Raw genomic sequence first — 23,405 nt, 5'->3', positions numbered from 1 at the left:
GAACGCGTCCTCGGGTTGCGGATAGAGGGCCCCTGTACCAAGGGTTTCTGCTGAATATGGTTACAAAAATAAATAGGCAGTCGCGGACAATTGTCCAGGGGTAGTCCTGAAGGAATTAACCCGCAAGCGGAGGTGGGAAAACCCTGCCGAAAGCTGAATGGCACCTGGGTGAGGTGTCTAGAACAGTGACTCTGGGATAGCGGGCATGCGGGGCTCTACAAGGATGGACGAACCCCTATCCCTAGCTTCTCGTGGGAACAACAATGACAACACCAAACTTAGTTGTAGTAATTTCGGTTCAAAACAACAGAACGCGCAAGGCTTCCGACAATGGGTCGGCCAACAATGCCGACCAATCTAGAGCTGGGGGAGTCAATGAAAATAGATTCAATGCGATGGATCGGCGGGATCTCGCGACCTTTGGGTGGACGGAGCGACTGAATCACCACTTGCTAGAGTGCTACAATGCGAATGTGGCCCCTGAACGGGGTTACATGGCACGGCTGCATGCTCTGTGGTGCGAGAAACACCCGGAGCTATCGCACTTTTCGCAGCAACGTCTGCGAAACCATGCTGAACTACTCCGAAAAAGGGGTTATGTAAGCGGAACGCCTACTCTACCACAGCTAGAACAAGCCGGCAACAGAGAAAGAGGGGCGACACTAAGACCAACCGCAGGCAGGCATCCAATAGAGGAAGAGCGATGCTTTACGACCCGGAGAAACATCAACTCCAAGGTTTCTCTTAAGCCTAAAGATCTGGCTGAAATGGATGACGAGCTTCGTGGACATTTTTCCGTCGAATCTGACCTCTGGGCTATCAATTATTGTGTGTATAATGCAGCGAGAGCTTTGGCCGATGCGAACCGTAAAACGAAACCAACGGTTGATCATAAGACCAAAAGACGAATGCATCAACTTGCCATAAAGATAGGCTGGGCAAGACAGTACGCGTCCCGCATTCAGTGTATGATTGACTACATCACATCTGGCAGGATTTTTACGTCCAAGGTTCGAAAATTCGATCGCGAACTCCGGACATGTTATTACACACTTAATATGTCAAAGCTGCTGAATATCAAGCAGCATGTTGTTGAGAAAAGACGGATACTATCTGACTATCTGTACTTGTACAGTACCCTTATTAAGGCAAGACAAATTTAAATAGTAGTTTGGCCTACTGACCCTCATTCGATTCTCAGGTATCAAAGAGAGAGCACCTATTCGTGGGTGCTGTCAATTTCTACCATTTAAATTTTTCTTGCCTTGAAAAGGGTACTGTACGAGTACCGAAACCTTAGTAATGCATAGAATTTTTGTGTTTGTTCATTCGTTGTGATCCAAAATTGGTCGTTAGATTCTTGCTTTTAACAGAAGTTTGCAACAATTCGATTATGCGACGTTAAATAAGATTTTTAATTTGGATTTTAATCTAATTTAAATTTCTTACATTTTCGTTTGTACCTGCTTCGAAGAGTATCCTTTGTAGATGTCCCATCCTGATGCAGCTCTATGGCATGCCCAGGTATGTATACGTCTCTCCAGAGCAAAGGTGTCGTATAGCGTTTTTATCGACGTTTTCAGGGTCTTCAGGGATGCTATTAAGTTTTCCTCTTTTCAAATAAGCCTTGGCGCATTTGTCTATCCGCGAAAGTACCCGTCGGAAAGGCGAAGTGCTAGAGATAGTGACAATAATGAGAGGCAAAAGAGGAGTGGACTCATGGTGTCACCCTGAAAGACACCTCTCTGAAAGGTGACCTTGTTAGTTGCCACACGATTATTTCCAGGTGAGATAGTAAATATGGTTTTCCAAAGCGGCACCAATCTTTCTATACACCCCACGATTTGCAAATGAAACTTTAAGCTTTCCAAAAGACACAAGATAAGTCTACGGGAGGTCGAATCACAAGATAAGTCTAAGGAGGAAACTTCTTCCATCAGAAGGTCTTGATACCATCTGGTCCCGGAGCGGAATAGTTCTTCATGCATCTTAATACTTTTTTCACTTCCTCGGTAGTGATGGGTGAGCATTCTTCATTAGGTGATATGAGGGCATAACCCAGCTCCTTAAAGCTATTTATGTTATTTTAGTCTTTGTCCAGTCTATGCTGCACTTCATAGACTTCTCTCAAAAATATTTCGACTTCCTCTGGTTTGGGCGGGTGGTTGACAGTAACTGGAGGGTTTTGGAAAATTCGAGATGGGTCAGAAAGAAACTGTTGATTTTATCTTACTCACCTCTCTCTCTCCTCTCTAGGCTTCTCTTAGCGTCAGATAGTATCCGAATTCTCTTAACAATATGTTGCCTAATGGTCAGCAGTTTTGACTTATTAAGTGTGTGATGATGGATCCGGAGTTCGCGCGCAAACTTTCAAACCTTGGCGGTAAAATTCCTGCCAGATGTGATGTAGTCAATCACACACTGAATGCGGGACGCATACTTTCTTGCCCAGCCTATCTTTATGGCGAGTTGATGCATTCGTCTTTTAGTCTTATGATGATCGCTCTTCCTCTATCGGATGCCTGTCCGCTGTTGGTCTTAGTATCGCCCCTCTTTCTCTGTTGCCGGCTTGTTCTGACCATGGTAGAGTAGGCGTTCCGCGTACATAGCCTCTTTTTTTAAGTACTTCAGCATGGTTTCGCAGACGTTGATGCGAAAAGTGCGATAGCTCCGGGTGTTTCTAGCACCCCAGAGCATGCAGTCGTACCACGTAATCCCGTTCAGGGCCACACTCGCATCGTAGCACTCTAGCAAGTCGCTATTTAGTTGCTCCGTCCACCTAAAGGTCCTGAGATTCCGTCGATCCATCGCATTGAATCCACCTTCATTGGCTCCCTCAGCTCTAGCGTGGTTGGCATTGCTGGCCGACCCATTATCCCTGCGTATTTTGTTGGCTTGAACCGTACTTACTACAAATATCATTGGTGTTGTCATTGTTGTTCCCTCGAGAAGCTAGGGAAAGGGGTTCGCCCATTCTTATAGAGCCGCGCATGGAAGTATAAGGCTGCGTACTTTGAGAGGCTGCCTGATATCCCAGAGTCACCGTTCTAGACACCTCAGCCAGGTACCATTCAGCTTTTGGGACCGTTTTCACACCTCCGCTTGGGGGTTATTTCCTACATGACCACCCTTGGACAATTGTCCGCGACTGCTTATTTATTTTTGTAACCATATTTAGCCGAAACCATTGGTACAGGGACCCTCTATACGTAACCCGAGGACGCGCTCGGTGGCTTTCACATAGGCCCTTGGGTTATATATATATATTCATGAAATGGCCCAAATTCGATTAATTACGAGTTTCTGAGGTCGCTGATTACGAATCCGATCTCAATAATTCCGAAAACAAAATGGCGGATTCAATATGTTGAACTAGTATGCTAGATAAACTATCGATTCTTTTCAAAATTGGTATAACGAGGTTTTTCGGGTCACTGAGGACGAATCCAAAGGCAAAAATTATTTTAAAAATAAAAGAACCATGGATCTAATATAGCGGTCCTTTATAAAGGCCCTAAAAGGTCATTATCTATTCTGCAGTTACTCTAAAGCTTTACATGAAAAAAATCCATACAATAAGACAGTAAACTCAAAAAGTATGGAACAAAATCGTGTATATATTATGAACTTTTATGATCTATACACTGATTTTTTTTAAATATTTTTTTATTTGACTATCTTATTGTATTGAATTTTGTATCTGAAGCTTTAGAGTAACTGGTGAAACATTCGAAAGTTGGACAAGAAATTTATACAGTAGGATATATTCTATAAAAATATCAGAAATAAAATCAATGTTGATAAAATTTCACACTCGTTCATCATGAACGCAGAGTATGACTTGCATACTCTCCTTCCGACAAACATCCTGCCACTTTTTGAGATTTTAATAAGCAATACTTTGATATTCCTTTTCATGTTGTTTGAAATCTCATAAACGAATCAACTTGATTGAAACTTGGGTAAATTATAGCCGTTTTCCAACGATATGAATTAACAGAACCGGTTTTCAATATAGAGGGGCTTGAAGTTTTCAGGTTATGGACATATATGAAGCTTGAAATAAAAATTGAGACTAAGCTTAAAGCCGCAGCTATCCGCAGCTGGTTTTTGATACGTTATAAGGAAAACCCTAATCATTACTTTAAACTAAATATCTCGGTGGAACTCAGTGGAACATTTTTTATATCCATCAAATTATATGACTTCTCTTTTTTTCTTCCAGGCGATTTCACCCGCCTTTACATGCTCTTGTAAATTAGCATTAATAAAATCATGATTCACTAATTAAATCATATTGAAGTACTTACTTTTTAAAGACGATTCCATTTTGGAAAACAGAGATTTGTTCACCATTTCACAAGTTATGCGTTTTTTTGTGCAGTCGCTTTTCACCCCTTGTGTCAAACGCGTTGAATCTTACTCGAGAAACTCTCACTTTCCGACTCAATCGCTCAGTAAGAAAAAAAAAGATTTTATTGTCATTGAATGTTGCAATAAGTTACACATATACTGCTGAGACTTATTTATAATTTTAAAAAACTTGGGATTTGGGGGGGGGGGGTTTGACCACCCTTTTTCGATTTTCGACCACTGTGAGCCGGAATGGCGTAATGCGGCGCATACATTTTTGCATAATATAAGTTTTTGGTGATCACAAAAATTTTCCTTAAAAACCTTCCAAGACACGTCTTGGAAGTTTCTTAAGGATGCTGATGACGAATCTGCTATTGGATTTTACAAATACGTGCCCAAAAGCGCCTCGAACTCCCAAAAAAAACTGGAGTGTTTTGAAGGGTTTATATTCGCCCCGGGAGGATGAATTTTCGACATCTTACTCTAGATTCGTAATCTGCGACCCCGAAAACCCCCTGTGTTATGTTTCCACAGAAATTCAACGTTATGTTGAATTTCCGAAATTTAAGTTGCTTTGCGGGTGTGTACATCCACCCCTGGAAGATGAATTTTCCAAATTTAACTCCAGATTCGTAATCAGCGACCCCAAATACCCTGTGCGCTATGTTTACACAGAATTTCATCGTATTATTTAATTTCCAAAAATTGGGGTGCTTTCCAGGTTGATTTCCGCCGCTGGGGCATTTGCTAGTAGACAACCTTAGCTTTCATTTGAGACCTCACAGACTTCAATCGGATGAAAATTATTCTGAAACGAAGCTGAAATATATCCATGTTAGTGCGTGTTTCCGAGTTCCGGCCGCCATATTGGATTTATTTTTTCCCAATTAAGGAACGCCAATTGGTATTCGGAAGCAGATAGCCTTAGCTTTCATTTGAGACCTCATTCAATTCAATGGTGACCTTCATTTTTATCTTGAAGTTGACCTTAATGGCTTTTTGAAGGTCCACTTTGTTTTTTTTAATGGAAACCCCTCTTTTACATCTGCAATCGATAGAACATAAAATTCTACGTTCAGGTACGTACCCAAGTCATAGGTCAATTCTAACTTTCAAGGTCAGTTAGAGGTTATTTGAAATTAAGAAAGTTTTCCAAGAGGTCAGGGTAATTCCTGAAGTAAATTTTTACGAGGAATTTAATGGTGACCTTCATTTTGACCTTGAAGTTGATCTTCAAGGCTTTATGAAGGTCAACATTGTTTTTTAAAATGGAAACCCCCTTTTTTACATCTTGCAATCGAAAGGGCGAAAAATTCTACGTTCAGGTACGTACCTAAGTCATAGGTCGATTGTAACGGTAAGGGTCAGATAGAGGTTATTTGAAATTATCAAAGTTTTCCAACAGTTCAGTGTAATTCCTGAATTAAATTTCAACGAGAAATTAATTAGTGAGCTCTGCATAGATCTTGATTACAGCGTTTTGAATATTATAAAATCATAAAGAAATTTTTCATTAAAAGCTCTAGGAGTTCTGGTGAGAGTTCTTTTCCTGTTGGGGAGATCGAGTTCGATCTTATGATCAAGTTCGTTTGCTTTTTAATCGCACTTTTCGTGATGGAGAAGGGTTAAATCCTGTCTCAAAATCAACAATTGAAAGAACTGTAAGGCGCTTTATGAATCATGGATCTATCAAGGACCTTCAGAGAACTGGTCGGCCAAAATCTGCTGGATCTAAGGAGATGCAGATGGATATAGCCCAAGCATTTGTTGAAAACCCACATCTTAGTTTACGTCGAACTAGTGATGAGCGTGACGTTGCTCCTGAGACAGTGCGAAATATTTTAAAAAGCATTAATTTCCATCCTTACAAAGTTCATCTGGTACAAAAGCTCAATGAAGACGATTCTAATCGTCGGGTTTAATTTTGTGAAATTATTATGGACAGAATTGATAGAGATCCTTTTTTCTTGCACAATACAGTATTTTCAAATGAATCTAATTTCACTTTAAAAGGTGAAGTTAACAGTTAACAGTTTGGTTCCAGCAGGACGGAGCAGCGTCTCATTAGGGTAGGGAGGTTCGACCATATTTGGATACTCAGTTCCCTCGAAGGTGGATTGGAAGAAGGGGTGAAATCGAGTGGTCTGCTAGATCTCCTAATCTAACGCCTCTCGACTATTTTCTTTGAGATTATTTAAAGAGAAGAGTATACTCAACGCAACCGCAAAGCTTAGACGAATTGTAGAATCGGATTCTGCAACAGGCTACTTTGATTGATAGGTAGATGATTCGTAATGCTGTAACTGATTTTTACAATCGCATAGCTTTTTGTCAAAAAGCTCAAGGTTTTCAGAGCGAACATTTTCACTGAAGCGTGAGATGCCAGGGGTCTCACGCTAATCAAGCACCCCAAAGGGAACAGAATTGACTACGTCAAATAACATCTAACTGACCTTGAACGTTACAATTGACCTACGACTTGGGTACGTACCTGAACGTAGACTTTTCCGCTCTATCAATTGCAGATTTAAAAAAAGAGGGTTTCCACTAAAAAAAAGAAAGTTGACCTTCAAAACGCCATGAAGGTCAACTTCAAAGTTAAAATGAAGGTCACCATTGAATTCCTCGTTGAAATTTACTTCAGAAATGACCTTCACTTTTTTAAAAAATATTTTACCTGGAGAAATATCCAACCGTCTCGGGATTTTTTAGACACCCTATATGTATACGAGGGTCATTCAACAAGCATTTAGCCTCACCGCCCGATGGCGATGCTATTACGAAAAAGTTTTACCATCGTGCAGCACATTCTTTTAGTAGCCTACTGTCAAAGTTTCAGTCAATTCCCTCCATTAGTTTCGTTTTGATAGCCTTTGGAAGCGAGCGTGTCGGTCAGTTTTACAAAACTGGAATAAGAGCAATATCGTTCGGTGACTCGATTCTTGTTTTTGGAAGGGAAAACGCGCAGCGAAATCAAAGATCGCTTGGATGCTGTGTACGGTGACTCTTCTCCTTCGATTGCGACCGTCAAGAATTGGTTCAACGAGTTTGTTCGTGGCCGCACATCGGTTTTTGATGAGCCACGCCTAGGTGCTCTTTTTCCATTTTTGTAAAACTGACCGACACGCTCGCTTCCGAAGACTATCAAAACGAAACTAATAGAGAGAATTGACTAAAACTTTGATAGTGGGCTACTAAAAGAATGTGCTGCACGATGGTAAAACTCTTTAGTAATAGCGGCGCCATCGGGCTGTGAGGCTAAGTACTTGTTGAATGACCCTCGTATGTGTTGTTTAAGATACACATTTAGAAGTTTTGACAAGATTTGAAAACAATGAAAACTTGTAAGATATTTCAGGACTTTGGGAAAAATTTAGGAGTCATCTAAAAATATTTTCAAGAATTTAAAAGGTATTGTATAGATTACAAATATTTTATAACTTGGAAGCATTTCCGAAAATTTATAAAATGTTTTTTAATTCTGCAAATCTTCTAGAAGTCATAAATATATTTCAAGAGGGCTATAATTTCCCCTATGATTTTGTGAAATCCTGAAAAAAAATATATTTTTAAATCTAGATTTATTGTTAAAACATCTGAAGTATCCAAAAATCTTTTCTAATTTTCTTCAAATTCTTAAAGGAAATTTAAGAAGATTTTGAGGTAATATTTTTACATTTTTAGAGATTTTTTCAAAATTTCAAGACAAATTCGATTCATTTGAAAATATTTTTAGGAATTTATGAGGCTTTGCATAGATTTAAAATATTTTACACCGCGACCATAATGGTCTAGCCTCAATTAAAATGATTTGCCTTGCTTAAGGAGTCATTGGCCCTATTCTCCTATACATCTATAATGCATCTCTATAGGTGGACATATTTTCTGATATCTGGAAGGAAGCAATTATTCACCCCATTTCCAAAATATCTAACCTTACATCTCGTGAAGACTTCCATCACACATTCATCATCTAGGCCTTCTCTAAAGCTTTCAAACGTATTTTCCACCAAGAACTTACGGCACACCTTGAAATTATTGTCGCAATTTAATGGATCCAATGCAATCTGGGTTCAGGGTAAGACATAGTACATTTACAGCTTTACTTTAAGTAACTTTCGACCTTAAACTGGGAATTGAAAGAAGGGAAATAACGGTTGTCGTCCGTTTTGGCTTTTCTAAGGCGTTTTATATAGTTACTCATAATCTAATATTGACTAGGCTCAAATCGCTTCTTCTCTACAATACGGTTGTAAAATTGGTTTGAAACGTATCTTAGAAATTGTTCTGAAGGAGTAAAAATTAATAATAATGAGTGGTCTGATTGTGGGGAGGTTAAGAGTGGTGTCCTTCAGGGATCAACGCTTGCACTCACTCTATTTACTATTTATGCCTCTGAACTTAGTTGCAGTATTCAACCCTTCAACTATCAAAAATATGCTGATGACTTTAAGCTCTACCTATCCAGGCCTATTGCCACTCTTAAAAGCATAATTTAAAACGTACAGGAGGATATCAATCTGGTGAGGCAGTGGGCCTTGACAAGTGGCCTCCCTCTCAATCCTGCTAAACTATGGCTATAATCATAGGACTTTCTTTCTCTCGATCACTTGGAACAATTGCAATCCTACCTCCTCTTATGATCTTAATTGCTCCCTTACTTGGAATAAACAAGATGCGTATATTTTAAGGAAAACAATTTAGAGTCCTCCAAAGCTTAAGCACACGCTTCATGCACGCAGTCTTGCATACTGAATAGGCTTTATAGCTTATTCAGTAGAGCAGCTCTGCACTATCTTAGTGATCTCTTCCATCTTATTGACAAAGATCAACCAACACATTTGAAACTCCGTGAAAGGAAAATAGTACTAAAAATTCAGCCACACTGCATGCGTAAAAGGCAAAGGTCTTTTATTATTCGCGATTTTCGTATTTTGAAGCAAAAATACCTATAACAATTAGAAATGAACCATCACAATACTACTGCAGAAAGCACACATTAGTAACACTTTAGCCCTTAAGCTATATATTTCGGCGGCAGCAGAAGCTAATCTGAAAAACTGCACCCGATCCCAGCGAAATCGCGGTAAAACTTCAGCCATAACCATGGCTCACGACTGCGAGATAGGTGTTTACAGCCTGTGACGGAATCAATACGACGATCCGGCAAAAGTTTCGTGAACCCTAAGGACACCGAGCGACCCAAGGACCACCGCCTTCTACATTTTCCCCGTAAGTGCTTTAGCATATTGTTGGTACGCAGGGATGCTTTTCAAGCTATTAATCAGTGAAAGCTTGGTACTTCCAAGGGCGCCGAAAAGGACGATAAGTTTAACACACTATTCCGAGTACAACCATCACCGCATTGTGCCTTTGGATATAAGTCATTCCCGCATGAGTTGGAAAAGTAGATAGTATGTGGTCTAAATGTTCGGGGTGTGCATGGCGCGCCCTGCAGCTGTAATCGGGAATGTATTGGCTCAATATGTGGCGATGGTATTTTCAGGTGGAAATGACACCGTTTTGATATGCCAAAATGAGACCCTCCGTATCCGACTTCAATCCGGGTGATTTAAGGAAAGCAAAAGTTAGCTCATACGACACTGACTGATTCTCCACATTTCTGTGGAAGATGCCGTGCATCCTCTTATTGAGGAGCTGTTCACAAAGGTTTTTCTCCTGTGCTTTCATAATACGGGCTTCCCGGAGATAATGTGGATTATTATCAGGTAGATGGAACAACAACAGAATACGCCGAATTCGAATGTTATTGTTGAGGAAGACAGCCAATCAAAATTGTAAGCAAGTTTGAAGAAGGATGTTAAACAAAAGTCTAATATTGATAAGAATTTGCAGCAGATTAACAAGAATATTGACGAAATACTGCCAGCAAAGAATTTCAGCTGTAGGAAGTAGAGGACTCTTTCGAGGATATTTTTCTTCAAAACGGAACGGTGAATCTCCTCTAAAACCTCGAAATCGAAGCATAAACCGGAAGCCTGCAAGAGAATTAAGCTCGAAGCGATGAATCTACGAGTGAGAAATGCAGCAGGAGTTCAGAAAAAACGGGCTTCCTAATCCTCCGGATCATGTTCATTCGGCCATTGCGGGGACAGAAGAAATAGAAGCGAAGAACTCGTATCGAGAAGGGATTCTTTCAAAAGCCGGAAGACGTCTTTGGAAAGCGAGGAGATATTCTCTATGAGGGATTCGTCAAAGGTGAAGAAAGAAACTTCATCAGAAAGTATTTAAGAAACGTGAAGAAAAAAATTACCGCCTCCCAACCTCTTCCTCGGAACAACGACCACGTCGCTGCTAGTATGGGAGTACTTTGAGGCACTGAATAAGCTAGCGACAGAAAACCGAGACACTCTGCTCTGGATCCCTGGACACAGTGGCATCAGGGGCAACGAGATATCGGACAGGCTAGCAAAGCTAGCAGCAAAGGGAAATTTTACTGGACCTGAGCCAGTTTTAGGCATTTCCAGTTGGTTGGTTACTGAACATATTAACAGTTGGGTGACCGAAAAACATCAGAATGAGTGGAATGCGGTCTCTGGCTGCAGACAGGCTTAAACATTCTTGGGCTCAAAGCTAAACCCTCATCAAGCGAAAGAAATACTTAAGCTCGGGAGGAATGAAGTCAAAGTCCTAACAGAAATGTTTATAGGACATGGAAACCTCCGGTATCACAGACATAAGATAGGGCTTGAAGAAAGTCTCCTCTGGCGTCTGTGCGGAAAAGAGAATGAGAATTCCACTCATATTCTCTGGAACTACCCTGCGATTGCGGGGAAACGTGTAACACTCACTGGCAGTTTCTGCATCCGTGAGACTGAAATATCAGCCAACAGCGTGGCTGCGGTCCTCTCTTTATGCACCGGACTTTGGGGCCAAGCTTAAGGCGTATAAGCGGACGCAACATGACAAAGGCCTATATGATAGTAGTATACCCACCAATTTATAGACTTTTACTACCATCCGTCCTCGAACTACAGGGGGTGAAATTTTCATCCCCCGGGTAAAACGGGTATTTTCAAATGGTCACAACTTCCTTTCTACAAATGAGAATTTAATTTTCTATGAGTGATTCCTAAAGTGTTTTTCATGCTCTTTTATTCTGTGAAATCTATTGTTTTTAATTTTTTAATTTTTACAAACAAATTGCCATTTAAAATGTTTATTTAACATTTTCCACTCTTCGGGCAGTTTTAATTTTTTTTTAAAGTATTTTAAACGAAAGCTTGACTTTTTTCCGATGACCATGCTATCAGGCATGGTACAGACATTGGTACAGACATTGGTACAGAAAATTTCAAAAAATTAATTTCAGCGGTTCTTAATACATCGAAAATGTTTGGATATAATTATAAACAAATGAGGAAACACAAGTATTTTTTAAGAGAACGTCCACCCCTCGTCCCTCCATAATGTTTTTTATGGGTTTTACTATATATTTTCATCATTACCGTTACATAAAACAGGCTTGTGAAAGGCTTAAATCAGTTAACAATATTTTAAACTAATCATATGAACAACTTATATAGAATTCATCCTTTCTTTGGAACTCAGAATGTTTGTGTCTACGTTTATCATGAAAACGTAAAGTTAATGTTGCATGCGATTGATATTAAATATTTAACTGAGAAAACTGACAGACAATTGGCAGATTATCATGACTGCCTTGAAGAAATCATGTACAGCGAACCCACTGACGTTTGTCATTTTAACGAATGCGAATCTTGTCCTGACATTGACAATTTTAAAAAGTACCTGACTGATCTATTGGACGTGAATAGTTTCGACACAGTGACATATCAAGTTTGGCAGCAAACTGGTAGAAGCACTTTGAAGACAGAAATAGCAGACGCTGGTGCTTTAATAGAAGCGCTGCACTAAACTTAAAAAAGTAGCTACATTTCCAGGCAACTGCACATGGAAAAGGTCCAGGTGACGGGATTGGTGGAAATTTGAAAAGACTTGCGGAAAAAGCTAGCTTGAAGCGCTCAGCACAGAATGTAATTCTAACTGTGATGAAGTTATTTGAATGGGCTAAGAATCATTTAACGAAAACAGTAATTCTTTTCAGTTCGAACGAGAATCACATAGAAATGACCAAAAAACCAAAAACTAGATTCATTCGGACAATTGCAACTAAAAAGGCTTCATTCGCAACAGAACATGATCTATTTTCGAAGACAATCAAAAAGCGTCAAGTTCAGAGAAGGAAACAATGCGCGAAAAAAGGCGAACTAAATAAATTATGATGAATTTAGTGCAGCTTCGCTAGAAAATCGTGCATACAACTACATATACGTATAACTACATAACTATTTTCAGTCGCAAAATCCCAAACAGCATTTTTATCGGAAAAGAGTAAAGCTTTCATTTAATAATCCTTAAAAAATTAAAACTGCCCGAAAAATAGAAAATGTTAAATAAACATTTTAAATAGCAATTTTGTTATAAAAATTAAAAAATTTTAAACAATAAATATTATATAATGAAATAGCATGAAAACCCTTTCAGGAATCACTCATAGAAAATTCAATTCTCATTTGTAGTAAGGAATTTATGACTATTTGAAAATACCCGCTTTTCCCGGGGAATGCAAATTTCACCAAGTGTAGTTCGAGGAGGGATGATAGTAAAAGTTTATAAATTAGTGGGTGTACTACTATTATATAGACAAACAAACTCTGAAAATTTGAAGGCAATCGGAAGACATGACTTTTAAAGTTGGAGCAGTTCAGGAATAATTCCATATATATTTAAAAGTTTGTCATAAGGACAACTGTTTGAATATATTAATTTTTAATGATGTATATTTGCGTATTTATATTTACAGTATCCTACTATTAATAGCTCACATCTAATTATGCGTAATACAGTTTATTTTTGTCCTCTTCTTAAATACCTATTTTAAATTTCAAACGTTAAATGGACCGCCGTCACAATTTATTTGCAATATGTACCAGCTGCTCCTTATTAGGTTATCTAGCCCTAGGAACTTTTCATGCATTTTTTCCCCGCTAGCGGTCCGCACAGTGAATATTTTATTCTCATGTGCCCTGAAGTTTATTGAAGGTTAAAGTGAATTAGTGTGTTTCGATGTGTAATAAAGGTATACAAAGGATCCAACGCAGAATGGTTATATTTGAAACATAAGAAAATGGCGGATTATGTACGCAAATGACCTCTTTTCTGAGCGACCTGCTTGCTATCATTTTATAAAGATTTACGTGCTGATTAAGGTTTCTAAAAATCATTGAATTAAAGTGAAACTGTTTTATGAGCATTACTACCACAATGGTGGATTATAAAGCAAAGCAGGGTAAATAAGGAGTAAGTGAACGCATATATGGTCAGTGTAGCTCCAAAACTGAAAATGACTATTGTCTATGCATGTATGGAAGTCACGATCGCCCGGGCTCTGCTAAAGGTGCAACGAGTAAAAGAACGGGCCTCTGTAAGTTCTGCAGTCATAAATCAGGATCTACCTTGCCAATTATTAGAAATAATACAGTATTCAAGAGAAGATCTACTAACAAAAACAAATCTGGAATCATTATGAAATAAATGTCGGGAAATACCCGCTGAAACTGAAGTCTTCTCACGCTGTATAAAGGAGATCACTGACAGACCTATAACCCAACAACTAACTACAATGACCATTCAAGACCAGCTGATAAAGATGCGGCTATCAATCAATCCGTCTCAAATCAGGCAGGGCATCAAGAAAAGAATATCTCAGGGAGAGAAAAACTGAAAACTCGTTGACACGACAACAGCTGATTCTTATATCATTCCACTGTCAACCGCATTTATACGTATATTGTATATTTAAGTCAAATCAATGAAATTAGAATATATTACCAGAATGTACGAGGTTTAAATACTATATTTGAGTATCTTATTATATTACCTTATATCTCCGGCTATGATATATTGATTTTCTCTGGAACATGGCAGACATTTTTTATTTCAATCTGTTTACAGTTTATAGGGGTGACTGATAAAATAAAAGATGTAGAAGGGGGGAGTACATGTTGCAATACAATCAATAATAATCTGCGGATCAATAGATAAAGGTACTATTGCAAACTCGATATCCAAAATTGACCTTGTACTTGTAAAAATTATCGTTGATGTAACGCGTTCATCTTATTAGCTACATAAAATCCTCCTGATATCTGGTATGACGAGCTACATAATTTCCTGGAATCTACATCGGCCTCAAGTGTACTATGGAATAACAAGATTACTAATTGCAGGGGATTTTGCCGATCCCAAATTTAATTATTATATTTCTTTACGTATTTATGACCTCATAGCGGCTATACTATATGCATTTCAGGAATTTCATCAGCTCATGCAATACAATGACGTAATGAATTTTATTAACAGACATCTTGATATTGTATTATCTACATTTCGATGTCAAGTAATTCTTTGCAACTCTCCAATATTGCCAGACGATGCATGTCATCCTTCTTTGATCCCACTCTTCGAAACGTCAGAGCTTCTATCTAAGAATAATAAAATTTCAATGCGAACTTCGAATCTAAGAGATACAAGTTTACAAACGATGATTTTGCTAATACTGCTTGTATATTACATTCAGTAGCTTAGAACGTTTAGGATTCACATACTAATATAAATTCTGTATTAAATCCATGCATGAAAGAATCTATGATATGGTCGATGACGGTATCGTTACGTACGAGAATTAATAATTGATAGTTTAAGATGAAAAGAAAGTTATAGGAATAAATATACTGACACCCAGATTGATTATTATCTACATGTCTTCAGAGAACTTAGAGTTCAAAGTTCACCTTCTACTTTCTGGTCACACATTAATTTTATTAACAAAACTTCAAAAATTTCGGAAATTAAGATACCTACGTAGTAAAATATTGTAGGCGCATTTGCAAATTTACCTGATAAAGCGTATTAAGAAATGTATTAAGTATGTTCAGAAATTCGCTGACTGTTTGCTCGTCCCATTACATACAAATGCGAACGTGGCTTAATCTTCGGGCACCTTTCTAAAACAATGGACGAAGGCACTGTTAGTCCTGTATTTAAAAAAGATGACGAATCTCTAGCAGTTAGCTCTAGGCCGATTGCAATAGTGTCAAACTTTTTAAAGGTTCTGGAGATGTGCTGGCGTGATATCCTAAAGACATACTCACTACCTATGTTATCAACATCGCAAGATGGCTTTGCACATACACGTCTAGCAATCTCAAACTTTTAGTATGTTTTGTTGAAGTGATCGAGAGCTTCCCTGTCGGTAACCATCAAGTAGACCTTATATACACAGACATGTCGAACGCTTTTGATTGGATAAGCATTAGCTTGTTATTAGAAAGCATGTGTGACCTTGGTGTACAGTGCGATGGATGCTCATCGAAACCTTTTGTACCAACATATGAGTTTCTGCAGGGTTCTAATCTGGGTATACTTACGTCTATTACCAATGAAAATGAAATGAACATATTTCTAAGTGTTTTTATCTTGCTCTACGCTGATGAACTGAAACTTGTTTTTCCTGTAAATACCAACGAGAACTGCGTTAAACTTCAGGAGAATCTAGACACTTTTGTTCCTTGGTGTGCTAATAACTCTCTAGATCTCAATACTTCTAAATGCAAAGTTAAGTTGTTTGCTAGCAAATCTCAAACCCTTAACTTTAATTATACTGCTGCTCTATCATTTGACGTACACATTGATAATGTGACTAGAAAAGCTAATAGATCCTTTGGGTTTTTTAGGTTTATAACTTAGATTTTACCTTTTTTCTAAAAAAGTATTTTATATTATAAAAAATATAAAATGCCACATCAATCCTCGAAATATTGTCAATTGTTTTCAATTAACTTGCGCCACCGATCAGGTACCTTACCGATGTCATCACAAAACACACTTGGTGTCTTCGAACCGATAAAGTCATCGACAAATTTTCGAACATCGTCCAGAAGAGTTTTGAAACACTTATCTGCCAAAACGTGTTGTATTAACCAGAACAGGTGATAATTGGATGATGGCAAGTCTGGTAAATATGCCACGTGCAGGAGAACTTCAGAATACAAGCTTAAAATGGTTTTCTGAGTCACGCGAGCATCGTGAACTCGAGCGTTGTCACGGGAATATATAGCTTTTCAGCTTTCTTGCCCAGTAAATGGCTTTTTACCATCAAGTGCCTCATTCAGTTTGTTAAATATACACCTCAGTTAACCAAATTGAACGAGGTACTTGATGAGAAAAGGCCATTTACTAGGCAAGTAAGTCGAAAAGTGATACTGGTCTATGATAATGCTCGACCTTTGGATACTCGCGAGACTCAGCAAACCATTTTAAGCTTGGGCTGGGAAGTTCTCCCACACGCAGCATATGCACCAGAGTTGGCTCCATCCGATCATCACGTTCTTCGGTCAATGCAACACGCCTTCGCAGATAGGCGATTCCAAACTCTGAACGATGTTCGAAAATTCGTCGATGACTTTATCGGCTCGAAGACTCGAAGTTTCTTTTACCATGGCATCTGTCAGTTACCTTAGGTGGAGCAGGGTCATTGGGAACGATAAACAATATTTCTATGATTGATGTGGTATTTATATGTTATAATAAAAAATATTTTTTTGTAAAAACGGTTAAAATTTATTTCTATACCTAATATTATAAGAGCCAGCCTTTCTTTTAAAAATCCGCTTGCACTTAAATCACTTTTCTATGCATTTGTTAGGTCTAAATTTCAATATGGCTTTGTAATTGGGAACCCAAAAACTAAATAGCTCTCGGAAGCAATCGACAAATGTCATAAGAAATTTTTTTAATTCCTTCACTGGAAAACTCGCGAAAAATTGTATTGTCACAGAAAACTGTGTAATATCTTATTTCTTCTTACAATCTTCAGAGCTACGCTGATTGTCCGTACTTATTGTCTTAAGTGCCATTCGATATATCCGCATATAATACAAGATCTGATTTACCATTTTGTGTAGTTGTTACACTAAATAAAACTGCGATCTCCAGAATGTGTAATACACTCAACTCAGTTGTTAAAATCAGCACGGCACATCTATATTTAATTAATATGTCAATAAATTGCTTTATGACAGCTTTCGAAACTTATATACCCAAAATATAATAAGCTCTCTGATATTAACCCACCAGCTACGGAATTTTTATTCTGTCTCGGATTTTCAACCCACAAGTGTGGCTTAAAGTCATTGACCCATAAAATTCATGATTGATTCTTATTTTTTGACGAATTCTGAATAATAAACTGAAATAATGAATTATTTGTATGTATCACCGTGTTTAAATATTTGCTTTGAGAAAAGCTGACTTAATTTATGGTCTACGCGCGAACCTCTGATGTCCGCTGAGTATATTTATAATTATAAATTATACTCAGTTAACATAAAAAATTCTTCTTCATTTCGTTGACTAGACATTCTAACATCAGCTTTCCAAATACTTAAAAGTCCATATTGCGCAGTACTGTAAAAACGTTAAACACCTTCTCGCGACACACAGCGCAAACACGGTACGCTATGCGTTCGACGCTTGTAAACGTTTCGTGGCAATAGCGAACCAACCTTACGAAACACTCGTCCAGCGATATCGACGAAACGATCCTCGCCATTAAACCATTACTCGCCTGCGTTGTGAGTGCTGCATCGCTGCTGAAGCGAAGCCCATAAAAGTACGGCCCGCGAGACCCAGAAGTGAGATCTCCTCGGGCTTCGGCCCAAGCCAAATCTCCTTGGCCTCTACACTTAAACACTAGCTCGCACACGCACACTCGCTTTGCCAGTAAATTAGTTTCCCTCTCATATTAAGTTTCATACTTTTGAATCAGTCTCAACCCACAGACTGACATCGCCCTAAACAATAACCGATTTTGCTGAAATTTAGAGGAAATTTTAGTTTTGTATTCGAACAAAACTGGGGGTACGAGAACAGAAATTCCTTTAAAAAATGCAAGCATGTGTAAATAAGAACCACCCTAGAAAACATACACTTTGAAATTCTAAATATTAAGACACCTATTCTTCAGGAGTTGTTCAATATTTACTAATATTTATTCTCTGAAATTCACTTGGATGATTGACAAAAAGCTGACCACTGTAAGTCCCAAGCAGTTTCACATTTCCTTCAATGAATGCATTTTTTCTAAAAATATTTCAGTGATGTACTTATATCAAAGCATAATTTGGTAAAGTTTCCGAATTCCAGAAGACTCCACTTAGACATTAAGAATTAGAAGTATGCAAAATGACCTTTTCTCCATCTTTTCTGAACTACAAGCTTAAGATGAAAAATTGCTGATTAATATTAACAAAATTTTTTAAACATGACTTATGTTGAGTTAAAAAAGACAATATTCAATACGAGAGGTCTATATTTTAGAGTTAAGGATTTCAAAAATTACCTCAAATTCAATCCCACGAGTTTTTTGTTCTGTCCTCCAAGATACTACGAGTATTTCAGGCGAAAACTCAAAAATAATTAATCAAACCATTTAAAATATGGGTTAGAGAATAGAACAGCTGGTACTACCCTTTATTTCATGGGCACATTTTTTTCTCCAAAATTCAACTATTGGAACATGAAATTTAAGTAAATTCGAAGCGATTTGTTAAAAGAAAGCATTAAAATTATTGTTAATTGCATTATTGTAACCTGTCAAATATGGGTCTACCAAAAATTTGCCCTATTCAACTTAACATTAAAGTGTTTTAGACATTCTTGCTGGGAAAAGAGTACATATACTAAAAATTTTAATGCTTTTTAATAAAATGGAACATACGTTGTGAATTATTTTCATCAATATAACTAATTATAAAAATTTCATTTGTATTTTTTTAAAGTTAGAAAAGGGGTCGATGTACTTTAGAATTTGAAACGACTTTTTTTGTAAGTAAAATGGTTTATATGAACAAAATAAATAGCAAAATATGTCAAGATATGTAAATAAAAGTTCAAATTACACTTATTTATAACTTTTTACATTGCCGGGAGCTATAAAATGACTTAAACGGTAAGTTAAATACGGCAAATTCAAATTTTTGTAGACCCATATTTGACAGGTAATAATAATGCAATTAACAATAATTTTAATGCTTTCTTTTAACGAATCGCTTCGAATTTTCTTCAATTTCATGCTTCAATAGTTTGATTTTGGAAAAAAAAATTTCAGGAAATAAAGGGGGGTACCAGCTATTCTATAATTTAACCAAAATATGCTATAAAATTATAATTGTTATACTTATGAAGATTTTTCTGTAGTTCAAAATCAATTTATTAACGATGAATTCAAATAATAATAAAAAATGGGCACTACTTTTGCATAATATTTTTTATAAATTGCTGAAGGTAGAATCAAATCTGTCTTTAAGATAATTTTTTTTAGCCAGTTTGAAGAGTTTTTCTTATTGGAAAATCTCCCTGATTATGAAAGTAGTTTTTGGGCAATCACTCACATAGTTTTCTACAAAGTATCACGATAGATACCAACAATCTGCGATTTTAAGCACAAGCTCAACTAAGCACAGTTTTTTAATAGCTATCCTTTTATTGTAAGGAATAAAAATTAAAAATCGATTTGATGAAAATGAATTTAAATACTTAAATAGAGCCACAATTCGAATGATTATAAGAAATTTTCACTTGCTTTGAAGGAATATAATTACTTACTGGAAACTGGTTCGAATGACGATGGGCTGTCCAAAGAAACTTGGAACAGATTCATCCATTAAGGAGTGACTTTTTATAAAATTCAATGTTAAATCAGGTAACGTGCGAGAATCATTCACACATTGACCAGGTCTTGGATCTGGTACTTTGGCACTTTGTACAGGCAACCAGTTAGAGTTGAGAGCACTTTGCTCTTTAAAATTACCCTCAAAGGTGTCAGCTATATCTTGTAATGAGAAAGCACAAACGGCCGATCCACTTATGCTATTAACAGGGGTTGTGAATGCGCCGTATATCAACTGTGCAGACATACTACCGTATTGACCAGATATCAGTTCTGTTGTAGATTCTGTTAACATAAATATGAGTTAATTAATTTGTTGCTTTCTGAAATAATAATGAGCCAAACATTCGAATGCTTGATAATGTAAATTATAAATAAACTGAAGACTCTAAATGCCCACTTGACATCAAATATTCGAAGTACACCATCTGGCAAATTTTCAGGTTGAAATCACCACAAGAATTGGAAACATGATTTAAATGTGAAAATTGTTGTACTAAAAATGAAATAAAATGATAAAAATTTTCTTAGAGGGTAAAGCTCAAATTTAAGGTAAGATTCCACCGCTCTTAAGACGGAGTATGAATCAACAAATTGAACGACACAAAATCGTGAAACATTTGCGAAAAACTGAAAAATAGGAAATAAAATATATAATTAAACACATTTTCTTGAACAAGCTTTTATTAAAATGTACTTAGAAGAAATAAAAATAATTGTCTCTGAAAAGAAGGCTTGCAATAGTGCACGCCTTGAACATTGCTCTACCTCTCATGCATCGGATGCATTTTCTTTGACCGTCTTCACCGCAATATTTGCCCTATTCCTCTGTATTTCCTAAACTCGCCCCGCGATCGCTCTCTACAATCCTCTTTGCCCATTTCTTTCTAAATATTCTGCTATTTCCTCTATACTTATACAACCATATTTTTCATTATATGTTGCTTCTTTTAGTTTATTTTCTATTATTTTTTTCATACTTTTCTAACCCCTTCTATCAATTTTTGTTGTACCTTTATTTAATTTATTCTCTCACCTGTTTTCTTACTACCACTGTTCTTTTTCTTCGTTTCCTTATGTTTTCTAATCACTCCGTTTTTCTTAAATAAAAATCCGACATAAACCTATTCTTTATCTTCCTGAATCTTTTCTGCTCATCATAATTTGCAATACCTGCTCTTCTCTAGCCAGTAATACTATGTCTTTTCCTATGCCAGGGACAAAAATCTATTCCCCCCTATCACAAGTCCCCTTTCTATTTCTTTCTAGAAGACTTCCCCCATATCAGCTATAAACACTATAAATAGTAGTAGGCTCAGCGTACATTATTGCCTTAGCCCTAGCTCTGTCCATAACTCATAAAATAGTATATTGTGCGACAAGAGAGAGAAAAGAGCGATTTCCACGAGAGTGAAGGTTGCTACCCGAGCGAAGCGAGGGTATCAATCACACGAGCGAAATCGCTTATCCCCCTAGTCAGGCACGATACTTTTTCGAACACCTTTATAAGAAAAGTGTGAATTTGTTATGTCTGCAAGAGTAAATCGCAAAAAATCAATCTGTGTATATTTAATATGATCATTGAGGTTATGTCATGAAGTCCCTCTGATGTCATCCTTATTTCTTTCCTAGGGAGCAAAATGGTCAAATCGCCAACTGCGCATGCGTCATCTGTCTTTTGCCAGTGCTCTGAAATCACTTACTTTGCGTTCACTCTAAAGACATGCCAAATCACACTTTTCATGCAGGTGCTGGAAAAATTTATTTTCCTACTCTTACCCTTCTCTCACTTTTCCTCTCTCTCTCTACAACGTGCTGTACTATATACATATAGGGTGTCCAAAAAGTCCCGGGACAGCCAAATAAATCCTCAGGTACGATTTTTTTTTGGAGAAACTTGAGGTCATTCTTGAAGTAAGTTTCGAAGAGGAATCCAGTGGTGACCTTAGTTTTGATCTTGACCATGCCCTTAATGGTTATTTCAAGGTCACCTTTGGTTTTTAAATAGAGTGGCCCATTTTTGACATTAGGAAGCGAAAGAGCGGAAAATCTTAAGTTAAAAAGTGTAGTCAGGTCATAGATAAGATGTAGCCTTGATGGGCGTATCAAGGTCATTCAAACTTCAATATGGTCTGAACATTTTTTCGAAAGCTAACTTGTGAAAATCATCCTGTTACCCTACTTACTTGGTTAAAACTCTATTAAAATCTTGACATACTTACTTAAACAATGTAATTAAATAGTGATCGTCGAGTGACCTCGACCATGACTTACTTAATTGCCTGCTTGAACAATGTGCATATTGACTATCGGTCATGGTCAAGGTCACTCGATGGGCACTATTTGATGTACATTATTTGAGTAAGTAAGTAGGGTAAGAGTATGATTGTCACAAGCTAGCTTGCGAAAAATTTTCAGGCCCTATTGAAGTTTGAATGACCTTGATATGTCCATGAAGGTCACACTTTACCTGAGATCTGACTGCACTTTTTAACGTGAAATTTTCCGCTCTTTCGATTGCCAATGTCAAAAATGAGCCATTCCATTTAAGAAAACAAAGGTGATCTTGAAATAACCATGAAGTTTATGGTCAAGGTCAAAACTAAGGTCACCACTGGATTCCTCGTTGAAAGCTACTTCAAAAATGACCTCAACCTTCTCGAAAAAAATGGTACCTAAGGATTTATTTGGCTGTCCCGGGACTTTTTGGTTACCCTGTACATACAGGGTGTCCCGCGAAAACTGTAGTTAATTTTGTCGGGGGGTGTGCACAAAAAAATAAGCAAAAAGTCCCCAACATTGTTTTGATCGGATGCTTATTCTGGGCACAACAGGGGGCACAAGTTGTATGTGCGTGTGAGCATGTGTGGCTACAAACTTTTGGTAATATAAGATTGTTGCAACAAATAAGAACAATGAAATATGTTTGGAAAAATTCAGATCAACGAAAATTATAAAAACATTAATTACAAAGGCAAGAAAATACAAAAAATTATAACTACGAAAAATCTGTTAGTTTCAACAATTAAACTTCATTTTCACGTCGCTTTTTGACTAAAAAGTGCACCCAAGGAACACGCCTTAACTTAAGAGGATGTAATAATTATTTCTTATTATAATAGAACATTTTTTAATTAAAATACAAGATTATTAAATTTTAACGACAAGTGCAATATCACTCACATGCTCACACGTACATAAAACTTATACCCTCTGTTGTGCCCAGAATAAGCAAAAGGCCAAAAAAAATTTGGGGACTTTTTTGCTTATTTTT

The 23,405-nt window shown here is 37.3% G+C and overlaps 1 protein-coding gene across 4 annotated transcripts in view; it reads right to left on the bottom strand.

Annotated features, from left to right (window-relative positions):
• The window catches only part of LOC117175851 (semaphorin-1A-like), a 545,745-nt gene that overhangs the window by 80,438 nt on the left and 441,902 nt on the right, over positions 1–23,405 (bottom strand). For all 4 annotated transcript variants that reach the window (XR_004467545.1, XM_033365637.1, XM_033365636.1 and 1 more), the window contains one exon: positions 20,068–20,416. Coding sequence is in view for 3 of the 4 variants with exons in the window: in XM_033365637.1 (XP_033221528.1) it covers positions 20,068–20,416 (349 nt within the window). In the remaining variant the exon portion in view is untranslated. The remainder of the gene's footprint in view (positions 1–20,067; positions 20,417–23,405) is intronic.

The sequence above is a fragment of the Belonocnema kinseyi genome, chromosome 7 (assembly GCF_010883055.1).
Source record: "Belonocnema kinseyi isolate 2016_QV_RU_SX_M_011 chromosome 7, B_treatae_v1, whole genome shotgun sequence".
In the NCBI taxonomy this organism is placed as follows: domain Eukaryota; kingdom Metazoa; phylum Arthropoda; class Insecta; order Hymenoptera; family Cynipidae; genus Belonocnema; species Belonocnema kinseyi.
This window is presented reverse-complemented; position numbering and strand designations above follow the sequence as displayed.